Source organism: Vombatus ursinus, unplaced genomic scaffold (genome assembly GCF_900497805.2).
Source record: "Vombatus ursinus unplaced genomic scaffold, bare-nosed wombat genome assembly UNPS02014924.1, whole genome shotgun sequence".
Classification (NCBI taxonomy): Eukaryota; Metazoa; Chordata; class Mammalia; order Diprotodontia; family Vombatidae; genus Vombatus; species Vombatus ursinus.
Window position 1 is genome coordinate 4,915,806 of NW_020954702.1, and position 14,808 is coordinate 4,930,613.

Sequence of the window (14,808 nt, forward strand, 5' to 3'; positions counted from 1 at the left end):
TTAAACAGAGAAATTTTAGCTTGATACAAACAACGATTCTTAAATACAACTTTAAAAGATACTAGATTACCTTTTTTATTTTGTAACAAATGTGGGAAAATTCTTTCTCCCACATATTTTAAGAAATAATATGGAATCTGTGAATCATTCCCTTTTGCAAAAAAGAAAACTTCTGAATAAATCTCTTTTTGAAAGATGGTCTTTGAAGAATCTTTAAAAGTCAGCTATGGTACTTACTGTCATCATGCCATTAAGTAGACCCATCTCTGACTTGGGTAGAGCTTGCAGTCTTTCCATTGACCACTTCTCAATAATGGATGAAACCCGAGGATTATCGATATTAAGTAGCCGAAATCCAGTCATATTTACTCCACTGTATTTGTAGATTTCCAGGTCTAGTGCAAAGAAATCCTATAGTATTTGACAGAACAGATGACCTAGCACATGCACTGAGGAGATTCTAATTAAATAGTAATGATTTTTTTTTACCTATTTGATTGTTTTTTTGTAAAGGTAAATTTCCTATCCTCATTCTCATTACACTTTGACAAACTCCAGAGAAATAAGCAGTTTTGATTTATTTTTTTTTCTGATACTGTTACAATTATGACAGACAAACATTGGGAATCTATCAACATCCAATATGCTCTGCAGACTGCACAAAATAAATTCCAATACTTTGTAACATAATTTTATATTATAATTTTATCATATAAATCAGTATAAGTTTATAAAATTTATTGCTTTTAGACTCCATTCATAGAATATTAGAATGGAGTGCCAATTTTGTTGTTATTATGTTATGTTGTTTCAGCCCAGTTCTCTATACACTGTGCCACCTAAATGCCTTAACACTTAGCTGCCCCACCATGGTGCCTTGCATTGTTGTTGCTGAGTCATTTTCAATTGTACCCAACTCATTGTGACCCCATTTTGGGGGTTTTCTTGGCAAAGAAACTGGAGTGGTTTGCCATCCAGCTCGTTTTATAGGTGAGAGAATCAAGGCAAACAAGGTTAAGCAACTTGGCCAGGGTCACACAGCTAGTAAGTGTCTGATGCTAGATTTGAACTCTTGAAGATAAGTCTTTCTAATTCCAAGCCCAGTGCTCTTTTCACTTCACCGCCTAGCTGCCTTGGAATGTCCATGGAGATCATCTATTCTAACTTCCTCATTTTGGAGAGGAGTACACAGAAGCCAGAAATATAAAGTGATTTTCCCAAGTCATTCATCTAGAGATAGCAGCATAGAAAAAACTAGAACCCAAGTCTCCAGACTTGGAATGCAGTCCTCCTTGTACAACATGTCACTTTGTTAAGAAAACTATAAGATGTACTAAGCATGTAAATGATTGAAAAATAGTCCATAATTGATCATCAGAACACATGAAATTGTAGATGTTATATGTTTAAACACTATAACCTGAAATTAATATATGAAAAAGAACCTTTGCTTGTATGCCCAGGATGAAGGTTTTTGCAGAGAATAAAAGCATAAGGTTATATAAGCATACACACTATCACAATAGTTTTACTTCCCTCTGAAGCAGCTTGAAGAGAAAACGTATTCTACATATACTTCACTTTATGAAAATAATAGATTAGTATAAACTGTAGGTTTTTTGTAAATTGAGTAATTTTATATTGTTAATTTTATTTATGACAATTATAATAGCTTATATTTATATATAATTTGTTACAGGGTACTATATGTATATATATACATACTTACATACATACATACATAACATGTATATACACATATATATACATAAAAATTTTTTAAGATCATAGGTTGCTAGTTTTTGAAGCAAGTTTAGAGATCATCTAGCCCAATCACATTTTTCAGATGAGGAAACTAAATGTCTTGGATGAATAGTTATGTTTATATAACTCTTAAAAAACAGAACCAAGAGTTGAACCTAGGTCCTCTAACTTCAAATCCAATCTCTACCTCCCCCCAGCTGTTCATCATAGAGCTCGAAGCCTGGAGACAAAAATACTCAACCTCATGACTTCAAATCTGGCCTCAGACATGTTCTAGATGTCTGTTGACAATGACCTTGTAGATCCAATGACTATTCTTTATATCTCCTTTCTTTGCCACAGCTCTTCAAAGGTATGTTAGAAATAGTAGTCTTTGCTCTACCTTCTTGAATCCTGACTCTGAGACAGCTAATTCCTTTCATAGAAATTCCTTAAGCCGTGATGCAGTGTCACATTTTTAAAAAGTTATAAATCTCTGTTTCTATAAACAAATCTTATTGACTTGTCACTTGTTTGACTTTTTTGTTAACATACTGTTGAAGTCACCCACTATGTATTTTTAGCTGTTGCATAACATGTTTGCATAGACTACATGCAGAAATAGAACATTTTCTGTTCAATTTGAAAAGTCCAGTGTTGTATACTTGTGTCAGCCTTTACTTTTGCTTTATGAAGTGAGCTATGCTCTTTCCAAAATTATCTGTGTAAACTTTAAACCTGCTTGTTGTGTGTGCTGACACTTTGGGAAATGCTAATTATTCTGTAGCTCCTTTGAAGTGATGATTTTATTTGGATGCCTTCTGTATTTATTGTAATTAATCTTACCATGCCAAAAGTATATGGTAAGTCTGGCATTGCTTAAATGTTAATTGCTCTAAATGTTCCCACTAAACTTTGACTTCAGGATTCTACTCGATCTCTAAATTCAGTTTCCCCCCTAATAGCTTTATTCTTGCTGTGTCTTGCTATGGAAGACCAAGTTATTTGTATTGCTTCCAACCATTAGTTCAACTTGACCTCTGGATTCAAGCTCCAAGATTTCAGTGTCTGTTTTTTCATGGTGCACATTAATTCTATCAAATTCAGATTACATGTTGATATCACTGGAGAAAATTTCCATGAGACAAAATACTTGTAATGTCCTTTTATGTGTAACCATATAATTTGATGCTATCTATGTATATTAAGTGATTAATAAGATGCTTTGGTATGACTCTCTTTAACTTGAAAGTTTTATTTAATTATAATGGAGTTAATACCAGGAAGAACCATGCCAATATCATCATCATCATCATTATTATTATCTTGATCTAGGACTAATTTTATCTTTATTGAGAACTGCTAGTGTGAGAATTCTTTCTTATAATGTAGATTAGTATCACTTCTGGCAGTGAGAAATTATATAACTGGGTCATGGTCACACAGCTAGTATATGTCAGAAGGAAGACTTGAATCCAGATGGTCTGGACTTTAATACCTGTCCTCTTCTCACTATGTCTCATTTCATTCCTAAGTAGATAGAAAAATGAAAACAGAGATAATTGTCTTAATATACATATGAAAGCAACTTTTAAAATATTTTTAAAAACAGAAACAAAACTATAGTCTATTCTGAAACAGGTGTGAATTTTCAAATTTGTGTGAGTTATAGTCATATGCCTTATTGGGGGAGCATTCTTTGCTTTATGAAGGGGGAGGATTGATTAAATGAGCTATCAGGAATATAATGGCAACTTAATTTCTGTTAAATTGAATGACTAAAATCATGCTACTTACAAAATTTAGCTTATATATTATGGGAGGTGCATATATACATACATGTGTCTGCATGTGTATGCATACACATATAATATGCATTTAATTATATATTAACTATATTTTTCCTAATGAAGCAAAATTTTTGAAGCATAAAGCATTATCCAGTCTGAGGAGCTTCTAATTAACCTATGGCTATTCCATTATCAACTGACTACAAGCTATAAAACAGCATTAGAGCTATGCAAAGACATATTGGTTCATGTTCAAGTGTACAATGCTTATACTTTCACAGTTTCCTTTAATATAATTTTCATTTTAATCCTTTTCCAGGTCATACACAATACTAGTTTTAACAAATATTGTTCAGCACTACAGGATTTAGAAGCTCTGAAGGAAATAAAAGCAAGTATTCTTTTTCAGTTCCCTGCCCTTAATAATAACAAGGTGATACTAAATTTACACAGAAGTTACCCTCCATGGATCTTTCTCTTATATTATGAAATTCTTAATTTTCCTGAGACATTCTTACCAGTGTTGTGAAAAAGTAGTGATAATATTCAGTCATCATACCCATAAAAAGAATCTGTAAAATACAAAATAATGTCAACAAATTATTGAATGGGCTTGAAACTTTGTATGTCAGTTTTACTTTAATTTCAATCATGACAATTGGCAACCATGAAGGAATCTTGAAAGGGAGGCTGTTCCTCAGGGCAACCTCTTAGGAGAAATTTTCTCTGGTAAAATTTTCACTGGTGGGATTGATCCACCGAGAACTATGCCAGAGACCTGACTCATCCATTGATCCCAACTTTTCGATCCAAGGTTGGGGAAGTTGCAACTTTGGTTGTTTAATTTTAATGTAATGTATTGTTGGCAATTAGAGCAATTGTTTGGCAATAATTGGCAGCTGGAAACCCAGAAAGTCACCCTAAGGGACACGCCCCTTAGAGAATTTTTTTCCTCCAAGGAGGACTCTCAGCTCAAGCTAAGGAGTATTCTGAAGGCATGCATCAATGGTATCTCCTTGGAGAAGTCCTTAATAAGTCTGGAAACAAGGAAACTTCCCATTCAAAGGGGTTGGGGAAGACCAGTCCTTTTATTTTGTGAGGGAACTCCCTCTAAAGAAATTCTAAGTACAAACTGGGATGCAGAGAGCCAAGGTAAGCCCCTAATTAGGGGCCTGGGCTCCTGTAAGCAAATTTTCCTTAAGGGATATTGGTGGGACTGGTAGGTGGTTCTAGCTCTGATGAAGGGAGCAGATATGATGAAGGAGCTAGCTAAGCCAGCAGATACTCTTTAGGGAACTTCTGTTTCCATTCCAGGAAGGTGAAGGGGTAACAAAAGAAAGAGCTCACTAATATGTACAAAATTAATCTAAGAAATAAATAGGTCCCAAATTTGATCCAACAAAGAGACTTTCATTTTTAAACTGTGCACACTAATTTTTATTACATAAATTAGGAACTTCGTAAAATGTGGTTCTGTGTGATTTTTCAAGCATGTGCTTTAGCAGAGAGCCTGGAAGGGTGGAGTTTTAAAAACAACTCTCCCAGTTAGCAGGGACTTAACCCTCATAAATCTCTAGTGAGGAATAAGGAGGAAGACTTTGCCAGTAAATGATTTTCTGTGTCTGTCTTGTCATTTTACTTATGTTTGTAAGTCAAAGTAGCTTTTTTCTGGTGCCTTATTAGCCAAAGGAGAAAGAATAAAAACTTTTTCTTGAGAAAAAAGTCTTTCTCTACCTTCCAACTCTGGCCAGGTTGGAAGGCAGACAAGAGACATAGATAAGAGGGAATCTTTGTCCACTAGTCTGCAGAAATTTATGGCATCATAAACTAATTAAAGACAATTTGTGACTGAAACGTAATTTCTCGGCTATGAATTTTCAAAATGTGGTTTGTATGTTTGTAATAAATGCTGAAATGTTTTAGTGAGTTTTGGGGTAACACTAAACTTAAGAATAAAACTGTGGATGTTACATGGAAATAATACTTAGATCTTTTTATCACTCTATTCCCAGAAAGTGAGAGATTTACTGATTTAGTGCAAGGTAGAAGGCAATTTCACTGATAAGAGAAAAGGAAACCAAAACTAGTTTGAAAATTGTATCAGTGAAATACCAAAGTGAAAAAAAAAAACAAAACAGGTTTACAGTTTAAATGTATCTGGTGCTTAAGAACTGCCTATTATTAACTTTTTCCTGGTTCACAAAATGAGAAATGCTTGTGCATATAATTAGATACTTGGGAGTTTTACAAATTAAAATTAAGTAAAAATCAGTTGAGAAAGAAAATTTTAAATTGATGTTTATTTTGAAATCAGAAATTTGACTGTAAACTATATTAGATTCCCCAATTCAAGTATGGATCTTAATTGGAACAGATTTAGAATGACTTGTCAAAGAGCAGATGAGGCCTCTACCCATTTTATAATAGCATTTTTATAATAGAAGCATGAAGCAAGATTTGGGGTTAGATCCAGTCAATCATGATCTCAGACAAAGTTAAAGCTAAAATTGATTTAATTAAAAGAAATAAACAGGGAAACTACATTGTGATAAAAGGTACCATAGCTAATGAAGTAATATCAATACCAAACTTTATGCACCAAGTGCTATAGCATCCAAATTTTTAAAGGAAAAGTTAAATGAATTACAGGTGGAAATAGATAGCAAAACAGTGGGAGACTTTAACCTTCCTATCTCAGAACTATATAAATCTAGCCAAAAAATAAATAAGAAGTCAAGGAGCTGAATCAAATCTTAAGATAGATATCTGCAAAGAATTGAATGGAATAGAAAAGAATATACGTTTCTCTCAGCAGTATATGGTACCTAAAATCTTTATACTTAAATGCAGAAATATTAAATGCATTCTTTTTCAGATCACAATGCAGCAAAAATTAATAAAGGACAGTGGAAACAGATTAAAATTTAATTTTATAATCTTAAAGAATTAGTGAGTTAAAGAACAAGTCATAGAAACAATAAATGATTTTATTAAAGAGAATGACAACAATGAGATAATATACTAAAACCTATGGGATGCAACAAAAGCAGTAGAGGAAAATTTATATCTCTAAGTGCTTATATCAATAGAATAAGAAAGAAGAGACCAATGAATTGGGTATGCAATTAAAAAAAACAAACTAGAAAAAGAATTGAATGAGGGGGGCAGAGCCAAGATGGTGGAGTAAAAGCAGTGACTTGCTTGAGCTCTCCCCCAAACCCCTCCAAATACCTATAAAAAGGCTCTAAACAGATTCTAAAACAGCAGAACCCACAAAAAGACAAAGTGAAACAAATTTCCAGCCCAAGACAACCTGGATGGTTGATCAGAAAGGTATACCACACCGGGCTGGGAGAGGACCGCAGTTCCATGTGGGTGCGCTGGCCACAGTGAACCTGGAGCAGCCCTCAGAGGGCTGAATCATAGGCAGCTGTGGCAGTTTCCAGACCTCTCAACCCACGAACACCAAAGACAACTTAGAAGGTCAGTGGGAAAAGTCTGTTTCTGTGGTGAGAGAGAAGATAGGTTTCAGCCCCAGTTCCCAAGTGCAGCCCCAGGGCGGTGGCTGCCTCCTGAGCTTCTGGCCCACAGACTGAGGGGTAATCGAGTGGCTGATCAGAGGGGATCTCTCTGCTGATGCAGGATTTTCTTGCTTTGCCTGTGCTTGGATCTGGGTCACAGTTCTGGGTAGCGGTTCTGGGGCAAGGAGGAGCGCTGGTGTGGTGGAGCTTGTAGTGGCTGTGGAGAGGAAATTCTCCTCACAGTTCCAAGACAGAAAAGAGTTATTGTGGTCACTCATAGAGCAGAGCACAGGACAGGAAAGGAGTAAACACCTTGCCCTTGATCATAGCACCTTGGAAGAACTGAAAATTTACAGGTCCCTAGAAGTATCTCTGAAAACAGCTGCACAAAACCCCTGAAGCTTGGGACAGTACATTCTCCACACTGGAAATAGACCCCTACCTTAACAAAGAGTTTATAAATCAAGTAAGTGGCTGGGATCATGAGCAAGCAGCGCAAAAAGAGTCAGACTATATTATCTTACTTTGGTGATAAAGAAGATCAAAACATACGACTAGAAGAAGACCACAAAGCCAAAGCTCCTACATCCAAAGCCTCCAAGAAAAATATGAATTGGTCCCAGGCCATGGAAGAGCTCACAAAGGATTTTGAGAAGCAAGTAAGAGAAGTAGAGGAAAAACAGAAGTGATGCTAAAGGAGACCCAAAAAAATACTGAAGAAAGTAACACCTTAAAAAATAGCCTAACCCAAATGGCAGAAGAGGTTCAAAAAGTCAATGAGGAGAAGAATGCCCTAAAAAGTAAAATTGGCTAAATGGAAAAGGAAGTCCAAAAGCTTACTGAAGAAAATACTTCCTTAAAAATTAGAATGGAGCAATTGGAAGCTAGCAACTATTTGGGAAATCAAAGCACTGTAAAACTAATCCAAAAGAATGAAAAAATAGAAGAGAATGTGAAATATCTCATTGGAAAAACAACTGACCTGGAAAACAGATCCAGGAGAGAGAACTTAAAAATTACTGGACTATCTGAAAGCCATGATCAAAAATAGAGCCTAGACATCTTCTTTCAAGAAATTATCAAGGAAAACTGCCCTGATATTCTAGAACCAGAAGGCAAAATAGAAATTGAAAGAATCCACCAATCACCTCCTGAAAGAGATCCCCCAAGGAAAACTCCTAGGAATATTGTAGCCAAATTCCAGAATTCCCAGGTCAAGGAGAAAATATTGTAGGCAGCCTGAAAGAAACAATTCAAGTATTGTGGAAACACAATCAGGATAACACAAGATTTAGCAGCTTCTACATTAAGGGCCTAGAGGGCTTGGAATAGACTATCCTGGAGGGCAAAGGAGATAGGATTACAGTCAAGCAGCAAAACTGAGTATAATCCTTCAAGGTAAAAAATGGTCGTTCAATGAAATAGGGGACTTTCAAGCATTCCTGAGGAAAAGACCAAAGCTGAATATAAAATTTGACTTTCAAATACACGACTCAAGTGAAATATGGAAGAGGTAAACAGGAAAGAGAAATCATAAGAGACTTATTAAGGTTGAACTGTTTACATTCCTGCAGGGAAAAATGATATTTGTAACTCATGAGTCCTTTGTCAATATTAGGGTAGTGGGAGGGAAAAAATTATATGCAGATAGATGGATAGATAGATAGATAGATAGAGGGCATAGGGTGAGTTGAAGATGAAGGGGTGATATCTGGAAAATAAAATTAAGAGGTGAGAGAGGATTATACTGGGAGAAGGAGAAAGGGAGAAGTAGAATGGGGTAAATTATCTCACATGAAACAGACAAGAAAAGGCTTTTACAGTGGAGGGGAAATGGGGGAACGTGAGAGGGAATGAGTGAATCTTATTCTCATAGGATCTGGCTTAAGGATGGAATAACATACACAATTAGGTATGGAAATCTATCTTACCCTACAGGAAAATAAGGGAGGAAGGAGACAAGAGAGCAGGGGGTTGATAGAGGGGAGGACAGATTGAGAGAGGGGATAATCAAAAGCAAACACTTCTGAGGAGGGACAGAGTCAAAAGAGAGAATAGAATAAATGGCGGGGTAGGATAGGATGAAGGGAAATATATTTAGTTTTTCACAACATTATTACTATGGAAGTGTTTTGCATGACTACACATCTATAACCTGTATCGAGATGCTTGCCTTTTAAATGAAGGTGGGTGAGGAAGGAGGAAGGGAGAAAATTTGTAACCCAAAGTTTTAAAAACACATGTTAAAAAATAAAAAATAAAAATAAATTTAAAAAAAAACAGCCATCAAAGTGATTTTTCTTAACATTTTTCTTTATTTATCTTTGGCAATTGGGGTTAAGTGACTTGCCCAGCATCACACAGCTAGTAAATGTCAAGTGTTTGGTCTGAGGCCAGATTTGAACTCAGGTCCTCCTGACTTCAGGGCTGGTGCTCTATCCACTGCGCCACCTAGCTGCCCCAAAGTGATTTTTCTAAAGTGTAGGTCTGACCATATCACCTTCCTACTGATTAAACTCCAGTTGGCTCCCTATCACCTCAGATCAAATAACACATGTTCTGGCATTCAAAACTTTTCATAACTTAGCCTCCCTCCATATCTTTCCAGTCTTCTTACTCTTTCCTCCCTGGCATATACTCTTTTATCCAGTGACACCAGTCGCATTCCTGTTCCACCAATAAGACACTCTATCTCTTGGTTCTGGGCATTTTCTCAGCCTATCCTCCATGCCTGGGATGCTCTTCTTCCCCATCTCTGCCTACTGTCTTTCCTGGATTCCTTCAAGTTCCAACTAAAATCCCATTTTGTACAGAATGCCTTTGCCAAGCCCTCTCAATTCTAGTGCCTTCCGCCTGTTATTTATTTTCTATTTATCCTGTATATAACTTGTTTGTATATATTTGTTTGTTGTCTCCCCCATTACACTGTGAGCTCTTTGAGGGCAGAGACAGTCTTTTGCTTCTTTTTGTATACTATTACTTAGTGCAAGTGCACATAGTAGGCACTGAAGAAAGGCTTATTGACTGACTGACTAGCATTTTTAATCTGTTATTGAGTAAATGTATATATGGTATGACCTTCAAACATGCAATGACAAAAAATCTTGAAAGCATAACAAACAGATTAGACAGCCCAACTGTAATTGAAAAAAGATACATAAAAGCATTGGTCTAAATCTAATTAGGTGAAATTTAGAAAGGATAAATCATCCTCACCAGCACAGACTAGGGGAAGGACAGTTACACAGTACTAACTACTGTACTTCTACACTAACAGTACTTCAACTACTTTTGAAAAAAAAAATCTGAAGGATTTTAGTGGATTATAAATTCAATATGTGTCAATAGTATAATATGACAGCAAAAAAAAATGTGCACATGCAAAATTCCATTTTAGATGGTCCAGACATGATCTTGGTTTATAACATACATAACAACAGACACACATATTCAGACCTCAGAGTGCTACAAAACCCAATGCATAACTTGATAGATTGTTATCACAATTCATTAGAATGCCCTAGTTTAGCTAGTTTCCGGGCTCTTTTATGAAATTTATGAAATTCTAATCCCACATCCTTTTTGCCCTATAGGGTCACTAGAAATGCTGAATTTGAAGAACTGAAACATAGAAAGACAGGTATGAATTAATGTCTTGTAAAAAAAAAAGTAGGAGAACAATATACTTGACTAAATGCAGCAGAACTCAAACTGATTGCAATGACAAATTTGAATCATGAAGGAGAGATATACTTCCTTTTTCTTTTCTTTAATTTTTTTTATATACTTCCTTTTTCCATAGAGGTGAGAACCTGAGGATTGGGATTGGAATGTTGTACATACTGTCAAACCTGGTTACTCTTTTCAGGAAGATTTGCTTAGTTCTTTTTCATCATTTTGAGGAAAGGTTCACTGGGAGAAAGGCTATAGTCAAATTACTGTGATGTACTTTTTTTAAGATAGAAAAGTTACTACACATAACAAGACTAGAAACAGATATTAATAGTTTAAGAAAAATGCTGCATGCTGTTTTTTGTCAATGATATCTTCAGCTCCAGAATACCTAACAATGTATTAACATTAAATTCAGGGAAATTGTATGAAATCACTTTATATCTAAACCCAAATAAATGGAAAGAGACTAGGAATAGATGAATTACTTGAATCTGAAGAGGGAAAACCTGAAGAATCTGAAGGCATTGACAATCTATACTCATTCTATTATTTCATATAGTTCTGGAAATGTTACCAATTGCAATAAGTGTGATGTACTTTTAAAAGTACTTTGACTTACTTTTAAAAAGTAAATGCATATCTAAAGAAGAAATTAATAAAATAATTTTTTATTTATCAGCAGAATTCAGAAATTTATAATTTCTTTATGACTCAACTCCCTTTTTACAAATATAGCCCCCCAAAAACACTTAAGATTTGGGGATAAGAATTCATAATTTGGTGAAAAAATTGTTCGGAAAACTAGAAAGCAAAAAGGCAAAAATTGGGCATAGACCAATATCTTACACCAATTACCAAGGTAAGGTCAAAATGGATACACGACCTAGATATAAAGAGAGATATTACAAGAAAATTAGAAGATTATGCAACATAATTACTTATCAGACTTATGCATAGGTGAAAAATTTATAAATAAACAAGAGATAGAAAGCAAAGTTAGGTGTAAAATGGATAATTTCAATTACATTAAATTTAAAAAGTTTTGTATAAATAAAACAAATGTAGCCAAGATCAGAAGGAGTAGGAAGTTGGGAGAGAAATTTTATAGACAGTTTCTCACATACAGGTCTCATATCTCAAGTACATAAAGAACTTTGTCAAATCTATAAGAATATGAATCATTCTCTAATTGATAAATAGTCAAAGGATATGAACAAGCAGTTTTCTAGTGAAAAAATCAAAATAATTTATAGTTATATGAAAAAGTACTCTAAAATAATTATTGATTAGAGAAATGCAAATTAAAACAACCTTAAAATATTATTTCACACCTACCAGATCAGCTAAAATGATTGAAGGGGAAAGTGATAAATATTGGAGGGGATGTGAAAAAATTGGTACACTAATCCACTGTTGGTGAAACTGTGAACTGATCCAACCATTTTGGAGAGCAATTTGGAATTATGCCCAAAAGAGTTATTAAACTACCCATACCCTTTGACCCAGCAATACCACTACTAGGTCTATTTCCAAAGATGATTAGGGAAAAAGGAAAAGAACCAATATGTTCTAAAACGTTTACAGCAGCTCTCTTTGTGGTGGCAAAGAACTGGAAATAGAAGGAATGCCCATCAATTTGGGAATGACTGAACAAGTTGTGGTATATGATTGTGATGGAATAGGACTGTGCTAATAAAAAATGATGAGCTCAGTGATCTCAGAAAAACATAGAAAAACTTGCATGAAATAATGAAGAGTGAAATGAGCAGAACCAAGAGAACACTGTATACAGTAACAACAATATTGTGCTGAGTGACTGAGTAAAAAATTATAATATTATATATTATAAATATTCTATTATAAATTATAAACACCCAAATTATCTATAAAGGATATATGAAGAAAAACCCTATCTGTATCTAGAGAAAGAACCGATATGAATAGTATGTATGTATGTAGTATGTATAGAGTAATTTTGGGTGTGTGTATGTGTGCGTATTTGTATCTAATTGTAGCTATGCCTAGGGTGGTGGAGGGGTGGGAAAGAAAAAAAAAGAAATTTACATGATAATTTTGTTGTATATTTGAAAGGAATAGCAAGTTGTGCTTAGCAGATTTGTAGTTTCATGTGTAATCATCTTTTTTATGGTACCATATTATAGAAATACTTGTTTTATTCCATAAATTAAAAATAAAATAAATTTTTTAAAAACATAGTCCCAAATATTTCCTATTACATGCACAATATGACTTATCAACAGACATATAATTCAGTAAAAATCTACTGAACTTCTTTAGTTTCATTGCTCTTTACAATAACTCTAATAACTGATATCCTTAATCAAATCCACATGTATAATTTGTAGGAAATTAAAACTAGATAGCCTCTTTGAGAATGAGAAATGAGTATTTCCCTCAAATGCCTACTTCCTTCATATCCACCTTACCTGTTTAAGTATTTCAGCTGCCATTTCATACGAACAATCAAATATTACATAGAACTCCTTTCCTTTCTTCATTTCCTTCAATAAAGGCTTGGCATCTTTATTCCCAGAGGGCAGTTGGCGGATTTTTATTTTAATATTGTATTTGGAAGGAGCCTTGATCAGCTCTTGCAGGCGAATTAGACCTAGATAATGACATATAATCACGCAACAAAAACTTTTGTTGAATGTTTACTACAATTTCATCAGTTATGTCATTCTTAAAATATGTCAGGCTGCCACTATTCAGATTTTATACTTTTGACTGCTGATCTTGTCAACCTTCTCTGGTGCTTTATACAGAAACTTATTAACATCTTAATATGCTTGCCTTGGAAGTATTATATTATTATTCTCATTTTATAGAGGAGAAATTGAGATTCATGGTGGTGATTGGTTAAAGTTGTCAGCAGCTGGTAAGTATTGAAGCTAGCAAACAGTGAATGATGATTACATTTGGTAAAAAAAAAAATAAACAAACTCTATTGTCAAATCTTTTTATAAGGTTAGTTCTTAGCTACATTTGCATTTCTATCCATGACATTTACTCCCTGAAAAATATGCTTCTGCAGGACTTTCATTCCTTTCAGAAAACAAAAGCTAACACAGAAGATGGAAGGCATTTTTTTAAATCCTTTTTTTTTTTAGGAGAACTAATTCCACCAGAACCAATTGAATGGTCCCTATTTAGTTATGTTCAAATGCAAAAGCGTAAATGTCAAAAAGGAAATAGAAAAGAATAGGAAATGGGTACAGCGAGTCAAAGGAAAGGAAGAAGGGACAACTGATACTTATTTCTTAGTCCATTTATAAATTTTATCGAATTGATAATTATAGAATTAATTATAATTATAATACCCTCTTTTTTTTTTTTGGCTAGGCAATGGGGTTAAGCGACTTGCCCAAGGTCAGTAAGTGTTATGTGTCTGAGGCCGGATTTGCACTCAGTCCTCCTGAATCCAGGGCCGGTGCTCTATCCACTGTGCCACCTAGCTGCCCCCATATAATACCCTCTTCACTGTCCATCCTCCCCATCTACTCTAGACCCTCTGTTTCTGGTTAATTGCCCCTATACTTATCTAATTCTTTTCTATTCTCTGCATTCCTCATGGAGTCAGAACTTCCACAATCCTCATTTTGTACTGTCCTCTCTAAGCAATTTCTGCTGCTGCCTCATAGAGCTTGCCACACACATTCTCCTTTTTCATTCTGTGCCGCTCCTAGAAATATGTTAATTTCTTGAGTTGACAAGAGCACACTGCCCCACGGCAGGATGCCCTCCCCATATTCCTGCATATGTAAACCATCACTGGCTTAGACCCTCCCCTTTGTCATCTTCTTTCAATATTTGCCTAAATATCTCCTTTCTGGGTCTATCTCCTTCCACTTCTCCAGGCTCCATTTGCCTTCAGGAGCTCCCCCACTTCCCAAGCCTTGATAAGTGGTCTCTTACAGTACTAAAGTACACCAAATACAAGATCTCCATCTTCCTTCACAGAACATCTTTCTTCACCCAATGAAGCATTCATTAGAGTTATCCTCTCCCTCCAGCAAAACAAGGCCTTTCTCTTCTCCTTTTAAATTCCTTACCCTGCC

The 14,808-nt window shown here is 35.0% G+C and overlaps 1 protein-coding gene across 1 annotated transcript in view; it reads right to left on the bottom strand.

Moving 5' to 3' along the window:
* GRIK1 (glutamate ionotropic receptor kainate type subunit 1) overlaps window positions 1-14,808 on the bottom strand; it is a 135,092-nt gene that overhangs the window by 56,919 nt on the left and 63,365 nt on the right. Inside the window, exons 4-6 of the mRNA XM_027843653.1 lie at window positions 13,177-13,358; window positions 4,052-4,105; window positions 238-411 (exon numbers count right to left, since the gene is read on the bottom strand). Coding sequence (XP_027699454.1) covers window positions 238-411; window positions 4,052-4,105; window positions 13,177-13,358 — 410 coding nt within the window. The remainder of the gene's footprint in view (window positions 1-237; window positions 412-4,051; window positions 4,106-13,176; window positions 13,359-14,808) is intronic.